The following is a 22,716-nucleotide window of genomic DNA, read 5'->3' on the forward strand; positions in this document are numbered from 1 at the left end:
TCTGCTCCATGCCCACAGGCGCACACGGCTCTGCTCCATTCCCACAGAAACACACGGCTATGCTCCATTCCCACAGGCGCACGCGGCTCTGCTCCATGCTCACAGGCGCACACGGCTCTGCTCCATACTCACATGCGCACATGGCTCTGCTTCATTCAAATATAAACACACACAGCTCTACTACATGCACATATACTAACACATTGCCCTATTGCATGCACCTACATCTACATTCACAGCTCTAATACATGCACAAACAGAACTCTGTTACATACTACACATGTACACATACAGCCTCACAACAGGCACATTTCATTCCACACACATACTATACATTACCATATCTTGCAGAGCAGGAGAGGAGCCCCTGGGAGCTGCATGGAAGCTGCAGCAGCTGAACAACAGGGCCTGTCACTTCACCGGTCATGTGATTATGCACATGACCTAAAAGGTCCTGGATTTACTCACTTCACCTGCTGCCTCGGCTTCAACAGCCTCCGTTCATCTCCCGGTAGCTTCTTCCCCTGCTTTACACCGATCACATAGATTGGTTCAGAGCAGCAGGGGGTTGGGCAGCTTTCTGTGAGCGGCCCGTTCTCCCTCCTTGCTTCTGTGTCCCATACACCAGCAAGGGCAGTAATGCCCTGATGGCGACCCTGACATGACGTCATTATAACACACATGGCAGCGCACAGTGAACTGCGCACGGCCATGTCTCCTGTACTATAATGCTGCCAGCTGACATTGTCTGCACCTGTAGAAGTGTCAGTGGCAGCCCCGCGGCATCACAGTACAGGAGAAACGGCCGCGCGCAGTGAACTGTGCACGGCCATGTGTGTTATAATGACATTATGCAGTAGGTGATCGACCCTGTACAGCAGTTGGGAGGACGTTCCAGGGGGCAATTGCCCGTCTGCCCCCAGGGCCAGCCCGCCCCTGACCTTATGCCACTCCTGGCTGGTTAAATGAGGTGTATTCTCGTTGGAATTCAACTGACACTGGAATTGAAATGTAGAGTAGCTGATTTTCATAAAACTGTGCAGTGGTCTCTTAATTTTTGCCAGAGCTGTCTACAGTCATATGAAAAAGTTTGGGCACCCCTATTAATGTTAACCTTTTTTCTTTATAACAAATTGGGTTTTTGCAACAGCTATTTCTGTTTCATATATCTAATAACTGATGGACTGAGTAATATTTCTGGATTGAAATGAGGTTTATTGTACCAACAGAAAATGTGCAATCCGCATTTAAACAAAATTTGACCGGTGTAAAAGTATGGGCACCTCAATATAAAGGTGACATTAATATTTTGTAGATCCTCCTTTTGCAAAAATAACAGCCTCTAGTCGCTTCCTGTAGCTTTTAGGCTATGTGCGCACTAGAAATGTGAAGTTTCTCAAGAAAATTTCTTGAGAAACTTCTGCCAGTGAAAGATTTCCGGACCTGCGGAAAAAATCCGCACCAAATCCGCATGCGTTTTTGCCGCGGATTTGCCGCGGATTTGCCGCGAATTTGCCGCGGATTTACCGCGGATTTACCGCGGATTTACCGCAGGTTTGTCCCTGCAATAAATAATAAAGATAATCGATAGACAGATAATGGATAGAGGGAAAGATGGATAGATGAATAGATAGATAGATAGAGGGATAGATAGATAGATGAATAGATAGATAGAGGGATAGATGGATAGATAGATAGATAGATAGATAGATAGAGGGATAGATAGATAGATAGATAGATAGATAGATAGATAGATAGATAGATAGAGGGATAGATAGATAGATAGATAGATAGATAGATAGATAGATAGAGGGATAGATAGATAGAGGGATAGATAGATAGATAGATAGATAGATAGATGAGAAAAACCTATATAATGTTCCACCTCCCTGCATTTTCTAAGCTGGCACCCTTTAGTGACTTTCATGTGGCACTTAGGCTACTTTCACACCTCCGGTTTTTGCTATGCGGCACAATCCGGCACTTTGCATGAAAATCGCAACCGTTTTTTTTTTGCTGCCGGTTGCGATTTTCCTGCATAGACTTTAATTAGTGCCGCATTGTGCCGCATGGCCTTGCGTTCCGTCCGTTTTTTGCCGCATGCGGCAGATGTAGCCGATGCGGCGGCCGGATGGAACGTTACCTGGCACGTTTTTTCGTGCGGCAAAAAAAAACGCATCGCGCCGCATTCGGCCGATGCGGCACATTTTTCAATACATGCCTATGGCGGCCGGATGCGGCGCGATGCGGCAATAACCGCATCCGGCCGCCGCATGCGGTTTTTGCCACTGCGCATGCTCAGTAGCATGCCGCAAGCGGCAAAAACCGGACTGGCCGCAAAGGAAAAACCTATGCAAAGGATGCAGTGTTTTCACCGCATCCGTTGCATAGCTTGCACAGCCGGATTGAGCCGCAGAGCTCAAGCCGGATGTGTGAAAGCAGCCTAAAGGGTGCTTAGCCTTGTATTTAGCCATAAAATAAATAAATAATTAAAAAAAAATGACGTGAGGTCCCCCCATTTTTTGTAGCCAGCTAGGGTAAAGCAGACGGCTGCAGCCTGCAGACCACCGCTGGCAGCTTCACCTTGGCTGATAATCCAAAACAGTGGGCACCCCACGCTGTTATTTTAAATTATATAAATAATTTAAAACAAAAAACGTGGGGTCCCCCCCATATTGGATCACCAGCCAAGGTAAAGCGGACAGCTGGGGTCTGATATTCTCAGACTAGGGAGGTCCACTGTTATTGGACACTCCCCAGCCTAAAAATAGCAGGCCGCAGCCGCCCCAGAAGTGGCGCATCCATTAGACGTGCCAATCCTGGCGCTTTGCCCCAGCTCATCCCGCGCCCTGGTGCGTTGGCAAACGGGGTAATATATGGGGTTGATGCCAGATGTGTAATGTCACCTGGCATCAAGCCCTGGGGTTGGTGAGGTCAGGCGTCTATCAGATACCCGACATCACCAACCCAGTCAGTAATAATTAAAAAATAGACAACAAAAAAAGTTTTATTTGAAAAAACACTCCCCAAAACATTCCCTCTTTAACCAATTTATTGAAAAGAGCACAATCAATTCCACGTCCGGCGTAATCCAATAAGGGGGGGGGGGGGGCACGGCGATCCATACCATAGTCGCTGTCCCAGTCAATGAAGAACAGAATGTTCCCCATTGGCTGGGAGAGCTGTGCAGTGACCTGAGCTAACATCAATAGGTCAGCTCAGGTCACTGCAGGGGATGCCGAGCGCTGCCATCAGGAGCATAGATGAGATCATTACCTTCTGTGATCATCTCCTGTACTGCTGACGTCAGCGCTGTCACTGACTTATCGCGAGAGCCCGTGACGTCACCGCTAGTGACAGTCTCGGGCCGCTCGCGAGTCGGGCATAGACAGCAGTGACAGCGCTGACGTCAGGAGGCAGGAGATCGTCACAGCAGGTAATGATCTCACCTCCTGACAGCAGCGATCGTCATCCCCGCGGCTCCCAGCACTGCAGGATGTCAGTGTCTGCCTGCGCTGCAGCGTGACAGGCTGCTGACACTGCGGGCAGACACTGACACCCTGCAGTGCAGGCAGCCGCGAGGCCGGAGCAGGACACACACTGCACGGGCACCTGGAGGTCGCACGGAAGTGCTTCTGTGCGGCGTCCAGGGAGTGCGACGTGTGTTTCCTCTGCTCCTCTTCCTGGCATAATGACATCGCTTCCTGCAAAACCGCAGGCAGCGATGTGCATTACCGCAGGTGAATCGCGGCTATTCCGGTGGTATACCGCACATCATTGCTACCTGCGGAATACCCCCGGAATACCCCCGGTACCTGCGGAAATTAATGGACATGCACATTTTCTCAAGAAAGTTTCTCGAGAAAATTTTCTCAAGAAATTTTCTTGAGAAAAATCCGCACAGTGCGCACAGCTATTTTTTTTTCTCATTGAATTTCATGGGAAATGTCTGCACAAAGATTGCAGACATTTCTCAAGAAATTTCCGGGGCAAATCCGCGGGTAAATCCGCGGGAAAAACGGTCTAGTGCGCACATAGCCTTAATGAGTTCCTGGATCCTGGATGAAGGTATATTTGACCATTTCTGTTTACAAAACAATTCCAGTTCAGTTAAGTTTGATGGTCGCCGAGCATGGACAGCACGCTTCAAATCATCCCACAGATTTTCAATGATATTCAGATCTGGGGACTGGGATGGCCATTCCAGAACATTGTAATTGTTCCTCTGCATGAATGCCTGAGTAGATTTGGAGCGGTGTTTTGGATCATTGTCTTGCTCAAATATCCATCCCCTGCGTAACTTCAACTTCGTCACTGATTCTTGCATATTATTGTCAAGAATCTGCTGATACTGAGTTGAATCCATGCGACCCTCAACTTTAACAAGATTCCCAGTGCCGGTATTGGCCACACAGCCCCAAAGCATGATGGAACCTCCACCAAATTTTACTGTGGGTAGCAAGTGCTTTTCTTGGAATGCCGTGTTTTTTTTGCCTCCATGCATAACGCCTTTTTGTATGATCAAACAACTCAATCTTTGTTTCATCAGTCCACAGGACCTTCTTCCAAAATGTAACTGGCTTGTCCAAATGTGCTTTTGCATACCTCAGGCGACTCTGTTTGTGGCGTGCTTGCAGAATCGGCTTCTTTCGCATCACTCTCCCATACAGCTTCTCCTTGTGCAACGTGCGGTGTATTGTTGACCGATGCACATTGACACCATCTGCAGCAAGATGAAGCTGCAGGTCTTTGGAGGTGGTCTGTGGATTGTCCTTGACTGTTCTCACCATTCTTCTTCTCTGCCTTTCTGATATTTTTCTTGGCCTGCCACTTGTGGGCTTAACAAGAACTGTACCTGTGTTTTTCCATTTCCTTCCTATGTTCCTCACAGTGGAAAGTGACAGTTTAAATCTCTGAGACAACTTTTTGTATCCTTCCCCTGAACAACTACGTTGAATATTCTTTGTTTTCAGATCATTTGAGAGTTGTTTTGAGGAGCCCATGATGCCACTCTTCATAGGAGATTCAAATAGGAGAACAACTTGCAAGTGGCCACCTTAAATACCTTTTCTCATGATTGGATACACCCGCCTATGAAGTTCAAAGCTCAATGAGGTTACAAAACCAATTTAGTGCTTTAGTAAGTCAGTAAAAAGTGGTTAGAAGTGTTCAAATCAAGAAATTGATAAGGGTGGCCATACTTTTGCACTGGTCAAATTTTGTTTAATTGCGGATTGCACATTTTCTGTTAGTACAATAAACCTCATTTCAATCCAGAAATATTACTCAGTCCATCAGTTATTAGATATATGAAACAGAAATAGCTGTTGCAAAAATCCATTTTGTTATAAAGAAAAAAAGTTAACATTAATAGGGGTGCCCAAACTTTTTCAAATGACTGTATATACATATACATGTGTGTGTGTGTGTATATATATATATATATATATATATATATATATATATATATATATATATATATATATATATATATTATACAGTTAGGTCCAGAAATATTTGGACAGTGACACAATTTTCGCGAGTTGGGCTCTGCATGCCACCACATTGGATTTGAAATGAAACCTCTACAACGGAATTCAAGTGCAGATTGTAACGTTTAATTTGAAGGTTTGAACAAAAATATCTGATAGAAATTGTAGGAATTGTACACATTTCTTTACAAACACTCCACATTTTAGGAGGTCAAAAGTAGTTGGACAAATAAACCAAACCCAAACAAAATATTTTTATTTTCAATATTTTGTTGCAAATCCTTTGGAGGCAATCACTGCCTTAAGTCTGGAACCCATGGACATTACCAAACGCTGGGTTTCCTCCTTCTTAATGCTTTGCCAGGCCTTTACAGCCGCAGCCTTCAGGTCTTGCTTGTTTGTGGGTCTTTCCGTCTTAAGTCTGGATTTGAGCAAGTGAAATGCATGCTCAATTGGGTTAAGATCTGGTGATTGACTTGGCCATTGCAGAATGTTCCACTTTTTTGCACTCATGAACTCCTGGGTAGCTTTGGCTGTATGCTTGGGGTCATTGTCCATCTGTACTATGAAGCGCCGTCCGATCAACTTTGCGGCATTTGGCTGAATCTGGGCTGAAAGTATATCCCGATACACTTCAGAATTCATCCGGCTACTCTTGTCTGCTGTTATGTCATCAATAAACACAAGTGACCCAGTGCCATTGAAAGCCATGCATGCCCATGCCATCACGTTGCCTCCACCATGTTTTACAGAGGATGTGGTGTGCCTTGGATCATGTGCCGTTCCCTTTCTTCTCCAAACTTTTTTCTTCCCATCATTCTGGTACAGGTTGATCTTTGTCTCATCTGTCCATAGAATACTTTTCCAGAACTGAGCTGGCTTCATGCGGTGTTTTTCAGCAAATTTAACTCTGGCCTGTCTATTTTTGGAATTGATGAATGGTTTGCATCTCGATGTGAACCCTTTGTATTTACTTTCATGGAGTCTTCTCTTTACTGTTGACTTAGAGACAGATACACCTACTTCACTGAGAGTGTTCTGGACTTCAGTTGATGTTGTGAATGGGTTCTTCTTCACCAAAGAAAGTATACGGCGATCATCCCCCATTGTTGTCATCCGTGGACGCCCAGGCCTTTTTGAGTTCCCAAGCTCACCAGTCAATACCTTTTTTCTCAGAATGTACCCGACTGTTGATTTTGCTACTCCAAGCATGTCTGCTATCTCTCTGATGGATTTTTTCTTTTTTTTCAGCCTCAGGATGTTCTGCTTCACCTCAATTGAGAGTTCCTTAGACCGCATGTTGTCTGGTCACAGCAACAGCTTCCAAATGCAAAACCACACACCTGTAATCAACCCCAGACCTTTTAACTACTTCATTGATTACAGGTTAACGAGGGAGACGCCTTCAGAGTTAATTGCAGCCCTTAGAGTCCCTTGTCCAATTACTTTTGGTCCCTTGAAAAAGAGGAGGCTATGCATTACAGAGCTATGATTCCTAAACCCTTTCTCCGATTTGGATGTGAAAACTCTCATATTGCAGCTGGGAGTGTGCACTTTCAGCCCATATTATATATATAATTGTATTTCTGAACATGTTTTTGTAAACAGCTAAAATAACAAAACTTGTGTCACTGTCCAAATATTTGTGGACCTAACTGTACAAGGGAATGGATCTTGCATATATGTAATGAAGGGGGCCATAGAGCAAGCATGTTTGCTTAGCTGTCAGGAGGGTTTAGTTTTGCTTCCACAAGCCAAATACCTAGGTCTAAGAGTATAAATACATTTGAGTTTAGTTAATCAATATTTAACTTCTTCATGTCTTTTCTATATGATTCAATAATTTTTTATTAGGTTTTCAAAGTTTTTACATAAAACAGTTCTAACAAAAACAATAAAACAGATAGTGCTGTATAGCATTACTTCATGCTATATCAAACAAATAATATACAGTAGACATATACAAAAGGAGAAACAAAACAAATAACATTGGTAAAAACTATGACATACAGTCGGATTAAAAATTTACAAAGTATGATTTTCAAATAAAATATGTCAGGAGATGAATGTAAACAAACAATTTTCTTATTAAACTAATTGAATAAGTATCATGTCTTTTCTATAGAAGATTTCCTATTCCCAATTTATTTTACTTGTATTCTTACCTCTTCTTTCAAACCGTTAGGCATTAACTTCATTTTATTTTTCCGACATGGCATGGAATTAATTTCACTTAGTTTATTCTGAGATAAAATACCACACACATCTGAGGAAGCCAAGTAAGAAGTGTCCTTAAACTTTTTTTTCTAGAGAAAAAAAAAAAGAAAAAACTGATATTTATACTGATATCAGATGCCTTTGATTTCATAGTCATCTTTTTGTTGCAGAACAAAATTCAATTTGACTTGTTTATCCAACCAAATGTTAGCGGCAATAAAAACAAATTAAGGGTATGTGCGCATACTTTAGTTTTGTTTCTCCAGCGAAAACGCACCTGTGGCCGAGAAAACGCATGCGTTTTCTGTGCGTTTTTGCCACGTTTTGGTGCATTTTGGACTTTTTTTTTTTTTAAACATTGTCAATGGCAAAATGCAGGGAAAAATGCAGAAAAGAAGTGACATGCTACTTCTTTTTTCTACAACCAAAACTGCAGGCAAAAAAAGAAGCAACGTGCGCACGGCCTTTCGGATTTCTCATAGACTTTGCTGGGGAAGGTCATACATGCAGTTTAGGACCATAAACTGCACCTAAAAATCTGCAAAAACACAGCAAAAAAAGCAGCGTGCTCACAAGGCCTAAGGGTAAGTTCACACAGTGCGTTTTTCGCGGCGGTTTTGAGCGTTTTTTGGGTGCATTTTTGCCCAGAAAACTGCATGACTTTGCTTTCCCCAGCAAAGTCTATGAGTTTTCATTTTTGCTGTCTGCACACAGCGTTTTTTTTTCAGCTGCGTTTTTGTGGTGACCACAATAACGCAGCATGTCAATTATTCCCGCGTTTTTCACCATTTTTCATCCATTGAGTGCAATGGAATGTTGAAAGACGCAATGAGAAACGCAAATTGTTGTTATAGCTGCATTTTGGTACGTTTTGGTGCGTTTCTAAGACCAAAAAACGCAGCTATAAACGCAGGAGGTGGGTAGTAAAGTGACATGTACAGGAAGAGGATTCCTTCTGTCAGTAAATACAGAAGCGTGAATCCTCCCGCTACCGTCACCGCCGCTTCCACCTCCAGTCCTGTGCATGTATGCTGCCGTGCGGCGCCATGTCTGGGTGGGAGGTGGAGGCAGCTGCGAAATCAAAAGTGAACAGTAGAAAAAAAAGTCATACTCACCTGTCTGCAGACTCCCGGTGCCATGCCCGCTCCCATCTCCTCTCACGGTACCGCCGCTCCGGCTGTGTGCAGTCTCCCCGGGTACGTATGCCTGCAGGACCTGGCGATGGATCACCTGATGCAGTCACCTGACGCATCAGCTGATCGTAAGTCTCGGGGTGACGCTGACGCCAGCGCCCGGCCGGTTTAACCTATCAGCGGATGCCGTCAGGATCCCTGATTACCAGCAGCTCCTGCAGCGATCAGACAGAATCAGACTCGCTCCAGGAGTTGCCGGTAATCAGCACATAAGTGAGTATTTTTTTTTTTTTTTTTTTTGCACCGATGCATTAGCTGATTGTATAAAAGCCGATTATACAATCAGCTGATGTGTGATGTGATTCACATCCTGGATCCTGACACATCATCTGATCGCTTTGCCTTCCAGCAAACCGATCAGATGATATTGGATCTGGATTGGACGGCGCGGGACTCTTGACCCAGGATTACTGCGGAGGGGGGTGCTTTATTTCAATAAAGATGGAGTCACTAATTGTGTTGTGTTTTATTTCTAATAAAAATATTTTTCTGTGTGGTGTTTTTTTTTATCTTTACTAGAAATTCATGGTGGCCATGTCTAATATTGGCGTGACATCATGAATTTCGGGCTTAGTGCCAGCTGACAATATACAGCTAGCCCATCAGGGCAGCTGGAAGAGTTGGATACAGCGCCAGAAGATGGTGCTTCTATGAAAGCGCCATTTTCTGGGGTGGCTGCGGACTGCAATTCGCAGCGGGGGTGCCCAGAAAGCATGGGCACCCTGCACTGTGGATTCCAATCCCCAGCTGCCTAGTTGTACCTGGCTGGACTCAAAAATTGGGCGAAGCTCACGTCATTTTTTTTTTTTAATTATTTCATGAAATTCATGAAATAATAAAAAAAAAAAGGGCTTCCCTATATTTTTGGTTCCCAGCCGGGTACAAATAGGCAGCTGGGGGTTGGGGGCAGCCCGTACCTGCCTGCTGTACCCGGCTAGCATACAAAAATATGGCGAAGCCCACGTCATTTTTTTGTTTGGGGGGGGCAAAGAAATCCTGCATACAGTCCTGGAAGGAGGATGCTGAGCCTTGTAGTTCGACAGCTGCTGTCTGCTCTCCTGCATGCACTATTGGATGCAGCTTGCTGAGCCTTGTAGTTCTGCAGCTGCTGTCTGCTCTCTCTCCTGCATCCAGTAGGTCTGCTCCCCCTGACTCCCCCCTGACTCTCCCTCCAGCATACAGTCCTGGATGGAGCATGCTGAGCCTTGTAGTTCTGCAGCGGTCTGCGCTCCTGCATACACTACTGGAGAATGATGAACATATGGAAAAAGGAAATGACATCAGACCTTTTTTTTTTTTATTCAACAATCTTTAATGGCAATGTTCACTGATAAAAAAAACGCAGAAAAACGCAGTGAGAAAAAATGCACCAAAACGCAGCCAAAAACGCACCAAAACGCGGTAAAAACGCATGCGTTTTTTTCATGCGTTTTTAAAGACGCTGCGTTTCTGTGCGTTTTTAGCGCTAAAAAACGCACAAACGCAGCGTAAAAAAAAAACGCAGTGTGTGCACATAGCCTAACAATGACTTTCCCTTGTGCTAGATCTTCAATACCTTTTCTTAGCTTCACATAATTTTTAATTTGTTTACACGATGAAGTGCAGAAAAAGGTTTCAGTGGCTTCTTTGAACGAAAAAAAAAATTAATCAACAAGCGGTTGTTAGATGTTAATTGCATTTAACCCTTTAGTATCACAGCCAGTTTTAGTTTTCATACCAGACTAAAGCGGGCTTTACACGCAACGACATCGCTAACGAGATGTCGTTGAGGGTCACTGAATTCGTGACATACATCCGGCCTCATTAGCGACGTTGTTGCGTGTGAAATGCAGGAACGACCGTTAAAGGGAACCAAACATCAGGATTTTCGTGTATAAGCTGCAGCCAGTGCAGTACTCGCACTATCATGCACAGTGTGTACATACCATCAGGGGGCAGCTCGGGTGTTTAGTCAGTGAAATCCAACTTTATAAAGTTTGAAATTTCGTGCACTTTTTGATTGACGTGTGCACCTCTCTGTTAATGTCCGGGCGGGTTATGCAGGAGTTCCCTGCCCCCCCACCAGCCTGTTCCTCCCTCTCTCCTGATGTCCGGGCGGGTTATGCACGTGTTCCCCGCCCCCCCGCGCTGCCTGTTCCTCCCTCCCTCCGGCTGTATGTAAAATGCTAATCTTCAGAAACATGGCGCCGGAGTGGGCCTCTGCGCATAGCGCTTATCTCCGGCGCCATGTTTCTGAAGCCCGCATTACACAGCTTGGTGTCTGCAGACTGCAGAACAGCTGATCGGAGGACGCGATCAGCTGTAGCTATGATGACGTGCCGCCTCAGGACACCGGGCCAGGACAGGAGCTTGCCAGCGACATCGGGGGTCAGGTGAGGTAAGTTCACAATGGACTCACATGACCCCGTGACGGCAGTGCTGCGAGACCCGGTCACGGTAGTGATATCGGGCGGCACTGTCTTCACGGGGTCAGGTGAATGAAATTACTAGCACCTGTGATGTCATTGCCCCAGCAGGCACGCACACATTATACACACACATACACACACTATATATATACACACACACACACACTGCTGTGTGTGCGCCCCTGCGTTGACCTGGGCTCACCTTCTGAGTTCCAGGTCACTGCAGGAAAGCACTCACAGCTGTGTGTGTATAATGTGTGTGTATAATTTGTGTGTGCGCGTGTGTATAATTTGTGTGTGCGCGTGTGTATAATGTGTGCGTGCGCGTGTGTATAATGTGTGCGTGCGCGTGTGTATAATGTGTGCGTGCGCGTGTGTATAATGTGTGCGTGCGTGTGTGTATAATGTGCGCGTGTGTATAATGTGTGCGTGCGCGTGTGTATAATGTGTGCGTGCGTGTGTGTATAATGTGTGCGTGCGCGTGTGTATAATGTGTGCGTGCGCGTGTGTATAATGTGTGCGTGCGCGTGTGTATAATGTGTGCGTGCGCGTGTGTATAATGTGTGCGTGCGCGTGTGTATAATGTGTGCGTGCGCGTGTGTATAATGTGTGCGTGCGCGTGTGTATAATGTGTGTGTGCGCGTGTGTATAATGTGTGTGCGCGCGTGTATAATGTGTGCGCACGTGCGCTGGCGTGTATAATGTGTGTGCGCGCGTGTATAATGTGTGCGCGCGCGTGTATAATGTGTGTGTGTGCGCGCGCGTATAATGTGTGTGCGCGTGTGTGTGTGTATGTGTGTGCTCGCGCGCGCGTGTATAGTGTGTGCTCGCGCGCGCATGTATGTGTGTGCTCGCGCGTGTATAGTGTGTGCTCGCGCGCGCATGTATAGTGTGTGCTCGCGCGCGCGTGTATAATGTGTGTGCGCGCGCGTGTATAATGTGTGTGCGCGCGCGCGTGTATAATGTGTGTGCGCGCGCGTGTATAATGTGTGTGCGCGCGCGCGTGTATAATGTGTGTGCGCGCGCGCGTGTATGCGTGTATAATGTGTGTGCGCACGCGCGTGTGTGTGTGTATAGTGTGTGTGTGTGTATAGTGTGTGTGTGTATAGTGTGTGTGTGTATAGTGTGTGTGTGTGTGTATAGTGTGTGTATAATAGGATAATAATGATGGAGGAGGAGGATAATAATGATGGAGGAGGAGGATTATGAGGAGGAGGAGGAGGAGAATGATGATGGAGAAGTAGGAGGAGGTGGAGTATTCATAGAGCTTACCTATCCCCGCTGCCTGTCGCGTCCTCGCCACCTATGCTGCTGCTACTTGCGGTTGTATAATTAATTTTTCATCGATATGTATGTTGGAAGGTGGCTTGTGCAACCAACGCACCAAAACCGCAGCAAAAACGCATGCGCTTTTCCTGCAGCTTTCGCACGGTTTTTCCACAGGTTGGTTCCTGCGTTTTTTTTATGCTGAACTGCAATAAATAATATAGATAATCGATAGACAGATAATGGATAGAGGGAAAGATGGATAGATAGATAGATGAGAAAGACCTATATAATGTCCCACCCCCTGCATATTCTAAGCTGGCACCCTTTAGTGACTTTCATGTGACACTAAAGGGTGCCTAGCCTTGTAATTAGCCAAAAAATAAATATTTTAAAAAAACGACGTGGGGTCCCCCCTATTTTTTGTAGCCAGCTAGGGTAAAGCAGACGGCTGCAGCGTGCAGACCACAGCTGGCAGCTTTACCTTGGCTGGTAATCCAAAACAGAGGGCACCCCACGCTGTTATTTTACATTAAATAAATAATTTAAAACAAAAAACGTGGGGTCCCCCCCAAATTGGATCACCAGCCAAGGTAAAGCGGACAGCTGGGGTCTGATATTCTCAGACTAGGGAGGTCCACTGTTATTGGACACTCCCAGCCTAAAAATAGCAGGCTGCAGCCGCCCCAGAAGTGGCGCATCCATCAGACGTGCCAATACTGGCGCTTCGCCCCAACTCATCCCGTTGCTCTGGTGCGGTGGCAAACGAGGTAATATATGGGGTTGATAACAGCTGTGAATTGCCAGCTGACATCAAGTCCTGGTATTAGTAATGGGTGGGCATCTAGTAGACACCCCCATTACGAATTCCTTTATTTGAAAGTAATACTTTTTATTAGAACAAAAAAAACCCCGACGCCATCCCTCGTTGACCAATTTATTAACAAAATTATTAAAATGCTAAAGGTCCGCCGTAATCCATTTAGATGTCCCCCGACGTTCTCCAAAGTTGACCCTGAAAAGACATAAAAATAGAAATTAGAACACAATAGACGCCATATTTTCAAATTTAATTCCCTGTGACATCCATAATCCAGGTCCACCGAGATCCAAATCTGGGGTTGATCTCATACTCCCTGGTACGTTCAATGCAGAACTAAAAGTCCCCCATTGATTGTGAGAGCAGCCCCTCACTTCCACCTGTGACGTCATTGCCCCAGCAGAGAGGCGCGCGCGCGCACACACACACACACACACACACACACACACACTATACGCGCGCACACACATTATACACACGCGCACACACACATTATACACACGCGCGCACACACATTATACACACGCGCGCACACACATTATACACACGCGCACACACACATTATACACACGTGCACACACACATTATACACACACGCGCACACACACATTATACACACACATTATACAGACGCGCGCACACACACTATATACACACGCGCACACACACACACACACTATATACACACACACACACACTATACACACACACACTATACACACACACTATACACACACTATACACACACACACACACACACACACTATACACACACACACACACACACACACTATACACACACACACACACACACACTATACACACACACACACACACTATACACACACACACTATACACACACACTATACACACACACACACACTATACACATACACGCGCGCGCACACACATTATACACGCGCGCGCACACACATTATACACGCGCGCGCACATTATACACACGCGCGCGCACGCACACACATTATACACGCGCGCGCACATTATACACACGCGCGCGCACGCACACACATTATACACGCGCGCGCACGCACACATTATACACACGCGCACGCACACATTATACACACGCGCACGCACACATTATACACACGCGCACGCACACATTATACACACGCGCACGCACACATTATACACACGCGCACGCACACATTATACACACGCGCACGCACACATTATACACACGCGCACACACAAATTATACACACGCGCACACACAAATTATACACACACATTATACACACACAGCTGTGAGTGCTTTCCTGCAGTAACCTGGAACTCAGAAGGTGAGCCCAGGCCAACGCAGGGGCGCACACACAGCAGTGTGTGTGTGTGTGTATATATATAGTGTGTGTATGTGTGTGTATAATGTGTGCGTGCCTGCTGGGGCAATGACATCACAGGTGCTAGTAATTTCATTCACCTGACCCCGTGAAGACAGTGCCGCCCGATATCACTACCGTGACCGGGTCTCGCAGCACTGCCGTCACGGGGTCATGTGAGTCCATTGTGAACTTACCTCACCTAACCCCCGATGTCGCTGGCAAGCTCCTGTCCTGGCCCGGTGTCCTGAGGCGACACGTCATCATAGCTACAGCTGATCGCGTCCTCCGATCAGCTGTTCTGCAGTCTGCAGACACCAAGCTGTGTAATGCGGGCTTCAGAAACATGGCGCCGGAGATAAGCGCTATGCGCAGAGGCCCACTCCGGCGTGATGTTTCTGAAGATTAGCATTTTACATACAGCCGGAGGGAGGGAGGAACAGGCAGCGCGGGGGGGCGGGGAACACGTGCATAACCCGCCCGGACATCAGGAGAGAGGGAGGAAAAGGCTGGTGGGGGGGCGGGGAACTCCTGCATAACCCGCCCGGACATTAACAGAGAGGTGCACACGTCAATCAAAAAGTGCACGAAATTTCAAACTTTATAAAGTTGGATTTCACTGACTAAACACCCGAGCTGCCCCCTGATGGTATGTACACACTGTGCATGATAGTGCCAGTACTGCACTGGCTGCAGCTTATACACGAAAATCCTGATGTTTGGTTCCCTTTAACAATCAAAATTACTTACCTAATCGTTGATCGTTGACAGGTCGTTCCTTTCCCGAATATCGTTGCTGTTGCAGGACGCCGGTTTTTCGTCGTTCCTGTGGCCACACACATCGCTATGTGTGACACCACAGGAACATCACTGTACCTGCGGCCGCCCGCAATGAGGAAGAAAGGAGGTGGACGGGATGTTCGGCCCGCTCATCTCCGCCCCTCTGCTTCTATTGGGCGGCCGGTTAGTGATGCCGCTGTGACGCCGAACGAACCGCCCCCTTAGAAAGGAGGCGGTTCCCTGGCCACAGCGACGTAGTTAGGAAAATAAGTATGTGTGACGGGTCCTAGTGATGTTGTACACCACGAGCAGCGATTTGCCCGTGACGCACAACTGACGAGGCGGGTGCTTTCACCAGCGACATCGCTAGCGATGTCGCTGTGTGTAAAGCCCGCTTTATGTTTGAAGGTGACATCATTTTAGAGTACATATAAAATTAACAAACTATTATTACCTTCATAGAAAGGAATATAAACAAAAGCAGGTCTGCCACTGTTTTTATGTTTGTTGTGCTCCACAATTAGTGTTCACTGTTCTGTGGGTCAGTACTAGTGAAGGGTGGACCCGCAAATACCCGGGATCGGCCGGTCCAACTGGGTTTAACAAAAAAATAAAAATAAAAACAGTTCCAACCCAAAATTGATCCAGGATACCTGGCCGGACACCGGTCCCCATATAAATCTATGGGGACTAGAATTTGGCGCTTTAAAATGGTGGTAGAAGCTATAGGGGGATTAAAGCAAGAACATTATATTTAAAGAGTCTCCCACGCTACTGTAAAGCTACTTCTGGTGGCTGCTCATTATTACTCATCCATATTCCTCAGCCAACCACAAGTCCATACATCTCCGATTGCTTGCAACCAGACACACTGTCATACAGGGTGGTGGTGGTATCTCTGACTGCAAGCAATGAACAACACTGTGTGTGTCCCTAGAGTGTAAAAATAAATAAATGTAAAAATTACTGTAGGGTTTTCTCATATTGTGATACCCAGCACAGATAAAGCATACGGCTGCAGCCCCAGCCATGCGCTTATCTTGGCTAGGTATCAAAATTAGAGGAACCGCATGCGACATTTTTGTTAATTATTTAAATAAATAATTTAAAAAAATAGTGTCTGGTCCCCCCCAATTTTGATACCCAGCCATGATAAAGCCGTTAGCTGAGAGCTGGTATGCTCAGGATGGGGAGACCCATGCTTATAGGGCCCCCCCAGTCAAAAAATAGCAGCCACCCAGAATTGTCGCATCCATTAGATGTGACAATCTCAGAACTTTACCTGGCTCATCCCAATTGCCCTGGTGCAGTGGCAATCAGGGTAATAAGGGGTTAATGATAGCTCACAACTGCCACTAAGCCGTAGAATAGTAATGGGTAGCGTCTATGAGACCCTCATATTACTAATCTGTAAATGAAAAGAAATAAACACAAACACAAAAAAATTCTTTATTTGAAATAAAGTACAAAAAAACAAACCCTCTTTCACCCCTTTATTAAACCTCAAAACACCCAGGTCCGACGTAGTCCATACGAGGTGCCATTACGATTCCAGCTCTGCTACATTACTGAAGGCATAGCGCATGGCTATGGAACATGACTGCTTGCTGTGAGCCTCAGGCAGAGGTGACATCACTTAAGTTATTTGAGGTCATAGCTGGAGGTTCCCATGGTCCTCCAACTGTTATCACAGGTAACCTGACCTCAGGTGACCTTATTTAACTGAGTGACCTCACTTCAGGTTAGGTCACTGATTTTACAGTCTTACATCTTCTGGCATAAAACAGCATTGTTTTTTTTCTCAAGAGATGCAGATTTCATGCTGAAATTTTTACACCATGTTCCTGCACCCAATCTACACCTCCTGGCAAACAAATTGTATCAATACCGAAACATAACAACTAACGAACAAAATACTTCCCATTAGTATTTATTTTTGCCCACCATATTCTGATACCCATATCGTTTTAAATTTTTGTAATAAAATTGTATGAGGGCTTCTTTTTGTTTAGGGACAAGATGTAGTTGACACTGCTACAATTTTGCTGCATGATTTCTATATATTTTTGGTTTTACTACTTTTGCACAAGAAGATTACTTTTTAATTTTTATTTTTTTTGCAGTGAATCACCTGCAATCTTGACATACAGTTACATTGATTGCTAGTGCATGCTCTCATAATCTCCCGCCTCGACTACTGCAACATACTCCTCTGTGGTCTCCCTGCTTACATGATCGCCCCTCTCCAGTCCATCCTTAACTCTGCTGCCCGAATGATCCACCTCTCTCCTCAATACCACCCCGCTTCTCCTCTCTGCAAATCCCTCCATTGGCTCCCAATCTTCTATCGTATCCAATACAAACTACTAACACTGACCTACAAAGCCATCCATAACCTATCTCCTCCGTATATCTCTGAACTAATCTCTCGCTACACTCCAAAACGTAATCTCCGGTAGAGATGAGCGAACCAGCCACGGTTCGGCTCGAGCTCGGTTCGCTGAACCGAGGTCCCGTTCGAGTTCGGTTCGGCGAACGTTCGACAAACCGAACTCGAACCAATAGGAAATAATGGGAGGCAATCACAAACACATAAAAACGCATTATAAATGTACACATACAGTTAATAAACATTGCCATGACACTTACCGGAGCCCGCGATGCGTCCTGCACTCTGTCTCCTGTCACTATTCCTTCCGATGATCGCTGAGTCCTCCTGATAACCAGCACTGACAGGACCTTCCGTGACGTCGTCAAAAAAGCCATGTGACCAGTCACGTGGCTATTATCTCATTGGCTACAGACTGGTCACATGGCTTTGACGTCATGTCCTGTCCTAGGTCCTGTCATTGCACTCTCCGGTACACGGTGCACATTTGTGTATCGCCGTGTACCGGCGACATGCTCTAGCACACGGTCGACTCCCCGCTCCGTTAGGGACCGGCTGACACAGCCGGTCATTAACGGAGATCACCGTTGCCATAGCAACGCAGTTAGTGGTGACGTCACCGCTAACCGTGGCTCCGGGAATCACATGATCGGAGCACCGTTGCTATGGTAACACGTCTGTCAGCGTTATCGCTGTTACCGCTAACAGCCAGCAGCACTGATCTCTCACAGAGTGAAGGCTGCACGAGAAGCAGCGTCTTCCCCATGCAGCAGTGATGGAACAGAGCTGCATTTGTTGAACGAGAAAGACAGAAGACCATGGATCGTGGAGGGCTGACAGGGGGTAATAAAGATGGAGTCTCTAATGTGTCTGTGTATTTATTTCTATTAAAGTATTTTTTCTCTGTGTGGTGTCTTTTTTTAACCCTTTATTGGAGATTCTTAATGGCCGGGTCAAATGTGCCTGACATTAAGAATCTCTGGCTTAATACTAGCTAGTAAAACAAAGCTAGTATTAACTCATTATTACCCAGCAAGCCACCCGGCTTCAGGGCTGTTGGAAGAGTTGGATACAGCGCCAGATGATGGCGCTTCTATGAAAGCGCCATTTTCTGGGGCGGCTGCGGACTGCAATTCCAATCCCCAGCTGCCTAGTTGTACCTGGCTGGACACAAAAATGGGGAGAAGCTCACGTCATTTGTTTTTTAATTATTTCATGAAATAGGTGACATAATTAAAAAAAAACGGGCTTCCCTATATTTTTGGTTCCCAGCCGGGTACAAATAGGCAACTGGGGGTTGGAGGCAGCCCGTGGCTGCCTGCTGTACCTGGCTAGCATACAAAAATATGGCGAAGCCCATGTCATTTTTTTGGTGGGCAAAAAACTTCTGCATACAGTCCTGGATGGAGTATGCTGAGCCTTGTAGTTCTGCAGCTGCTGTCTGCTCTTCTCCATACAGACAGACAGCAGCTGCAGTACTACAAGGCTCAGCATACTCCATCCAGGACTATATGCAAAAGTTTTTTGCCCACCAAAAAAATTATGTGGGCTTCGCCATATTTTTGTATGCTAGCCAGGTACAGCAGGCAGGTACGGCTGCCCCCAACCCCCAGTTGCCTATTTGTACCCGGCTGGGAACCAAAAATAAAGGGAAGCCCTTTTTTTATTATTTCATGAATTTCATGAAATAATTAGAAAACAAATGACGTAGGCTTCGCCCCATTTTTGTGTCCAGCCAGGTACAACTAGGCAGCTGGGGATTGGAATCCGCAGCACAGGTTGGCCTGAGCTTTCTGGGCCCCACTGCTGCGAATTGCAGTCTGCAGCCGCCTCAGAAAATGGCACTTTCATAGAAGCGCCATCTTCTGGCGCTGTATCCAACTCTTCCAGCACCTGCCTGCTATACCTGGCTAGCATACAAAAATATGGCGAAGCTCACGTCCTTTTTTTGTAGTTTTTTGGCAAAAAAAATAAAAAATGCTTCCCTGGATTTTCCATTGCCAGTGAAGGTAACACCAAGCAGTGGGGGTTAGCAGCCAGTAGCTGCTTGGATTACCCTTAGCTAGCAATACAAAAAATGCAGCGGGAGCCGATATATATTTTTTTTAATTATTTATTTAAATAAATAAAAACAAAATGGGCTTCCCTGTATTTTGATTGCTGGACATCACAGTGCTGTAAAAATAAATCTTTAAAAAAAATGACATAGCGCTCCGCGGTATTTTTGATTTTCAGCGCAGATAAAGCAGACAGCTATGGGTTGCCACCCCCATCTGCCTGCCGTTACCTTGGGTGGCAATCTAAATACAGGAAAGCCCATTAATTTTTTCTATTTAAAAAATAGTTAAAAAAAAAAATGACGTTGGGTCCCCCCATTTTTGATAGCCAGCTAGGGTAAAGCAGACGGCTGTAGCCTGAAAACCACAGCTGGCAGCTTTACCGTGGTTGGGGATCCAATGTGGAGGTCCCCCCAGGCTCTTTTTTATAATTATTTTATAAATATTAATAATTATACAAAAAAAGTAGGGTCCCCCCCAAATTGGATCACCAGCCAAGGTAAAGCGGACAGCTGTGGTCTGGTATTCTCAGGGTGGGAAGGTCCATAGTTATTGGGCCTTCACAGCCTAAAAATAGCAGGCTGCAGGCACCCCAGACGTGGCGCATCCACTTGATGCGCCAATCCTGGCGCTTCACCCCAGCTCATCCCGTGCCCTGGTGCAGTGGCAAACGGGGTAATAAATCGGGTTGATACTAGCTGTAAGGTCACCTGAGATCAAGCCCAGCAGTTTGTGATGTCATGGCGTCTATTAGATACCCAACATCCTAAACTGTCAGTACTAACAAAAAAAAATCGACAAAAGAAATTTATTTGAAAAAACAGTCCCCAAAACATTCCCTCTTTCACCAATTTATTGTAAGAAAAAAAATAAAGGGGTCCCACGACGACTCTGGACCGTCTAGAATATGGGGGGGGAGACACTCAGGGAACGTATCCCCCATTTTCTAGGAGTGCAGACACTTCATGTGAGGAGTGTGGGTGCAATGAATCTGCACTCACTCTCCCCGGGTCCACAGCAGCAGAGTCCATGTCGTAATGGTTGCTACCAAAGCTGCAATGCCCTGCTCATGAGGTAAGGGCATGCCTAATCAGGAGAACTATTCTACATTTCCAAATATTGGTATTTGCTGATATTATTGCTATTCCACCTACTATATATTGGGGATAGGATCTTGGAGATGGAATACCCCTTTAAGTCCAGTTATCCAGCTGAATGAATACTTAACAACAGAGCTCGCTATTTAGATGTGTTTTCTTGTAGCGTATAACGGACTCTCATGTTTGGTAGTCGTTCAGTAGGGAAACTATAAAAGCAAATCCCTCCATTTGGAAATGTAGTATATAGCTCTCCTGATCAATTATGTTCCTTACCTCATGAGCAGGGCATTGCAGTAATAATAATAATTTATTCATTTATATAGCGTTATTAATTCCATAGCGCTGTATGTCTTTGGACTGTGGGAGGAAACCGGAGTACCCGGAGGAAACCCACGCAAACACGGGGAGAACATACAAACTCCTTGCAGATGGTGTCCTTGGTGGGAATTGAACCCAGGACCTCAGCGCTGCAAGACTGCAGTGCTAACCACTGAGCCACCGTGCCACCCATTTAGCTTACAAATGCATAACTACCACTCACTGTGTCTGAACACAACACAGGAAGCTGAGCTGACAGCCGCTCTGTGCATGCGGCAGCGTCTATTGTGAAGGAGAGGGCCGTGGGGGGATCAACGCTGCACAGGTACCGTGGGACACCGGGGAACACCGGTGGGGTTATAGGGGGGTGACCTGGCAGGGCCTGGGGAGGAGTTTTCTGTCGCATGTATTATGGCACATGCGACAGAAATCAGAGGAGTAGGGTGAATGCGGCCGGCGCACTGCTGTGCGCGCGGCCATCTTGGATTTCTGGGAGGGCATCGGAGGGGCACTTTGGCGACACCGGGGGACTGGAGGGGACCGGGGAGGAGATTTATCATGTTTGTTCATGCCAGATGGGAGATAAATAATTTTTTACCGGCGCTGTCATTTACTGTAACGTGATCATCGGTATACGGTGTATACCTGTGATCACGTGAGCGGGGACCGGAAAAACCGTCCTGAATCATGATCTCCAGGGTCTCAGCTAGCCCTGAAACCCCGGAGATTTTCTGACGCTGGGGGGCGTTATTCACTTATTTCTGCCTGCTGTTTATAAACGGCAGATCAGAATAAGGTTACATTAACACGACCGATCCATTTTTGTGGTCTGAAAAAAACAGTCCGTTTTTTTTCACGGGTGCATCCGTGTGGCATCCGTTTCCGTTCCATAGACGGTCCGTATGTCATCTGTTTGTCATCCGTGTGCCTTCCGTTTTTTTTGTGTACTGCAAAAAAACTGAAGGAGGGAAAATACATAAATTTACCAAGGATCCATAGCTTCAACCTACATGAGACGGTCACATGTTCACTCCAGTGCCATTTTCTACTGCTTTTCACAGCGTAGAGCGCTCTGGTGATTTTCCTGTGCTTGTACACTTCATATCAGTCTTTTCTGTCATTATAATGGCAGAAAGACACATAATGTCCCACTCTCCTGCATTTTGTAATTTTGCACTCTTTGGTGCCTTTCATGTGGCACTAACGGGTGCTTAGTTTTGTATTTAGCCAAAAAAATGAAAAAAAAAAAAAAATGACGTGGGGGTTCCCCTATTTTTGTAGCCAGCTCGGGTAAAGCAGACGGCTGCAGCCTGCAGACCACAGCTGGCAGCCTCA

General features: G+C 45.9%; 1 protein-coding gene across 5 annotated transcripts in view; it reads right to left on the reverse strand.

Moving 5' to 3' along the window:
• The window catches only part of TNRC18 (trinucleotide repeat containing 18), a 1,341,710-nt gene that overhangs the window by 390,403 nt on the left and 928,591 nt on the right, over positions 1 to 22,716 (reverse strand). For all 5 annotated transcript variants that reach the window (XM_075317830.1, XM_075317829.1, XM_075317828.1 and 2 more), the window contains one exon: positions 7,658 to 7,798. In XM_075317830.1, coding sequence (XP_075173945.1) covers positions 7,658 to 7,798 — 141 coding nt within the window. The remainder of the gene's footprint in view (positions 1 to 7,657; positions 7,799 to 22,716) is intronic.

This window comes from Anomaloglossus baeobatrachus, chromosome 7 (genome assembly GCF_048569485.1).
Source record: "Anomaloglossus baeobatrachus isolate aAnoBae1 chromosome 7, aAnoBae1.hap1, whole genome shotgun sequence".
NCBI lineage: Eukaryota > Metazoa > Chordata > Amphibia > Anura > Aromobatidae > Anomaloglossus > Anomaloglossus baeobatrachus.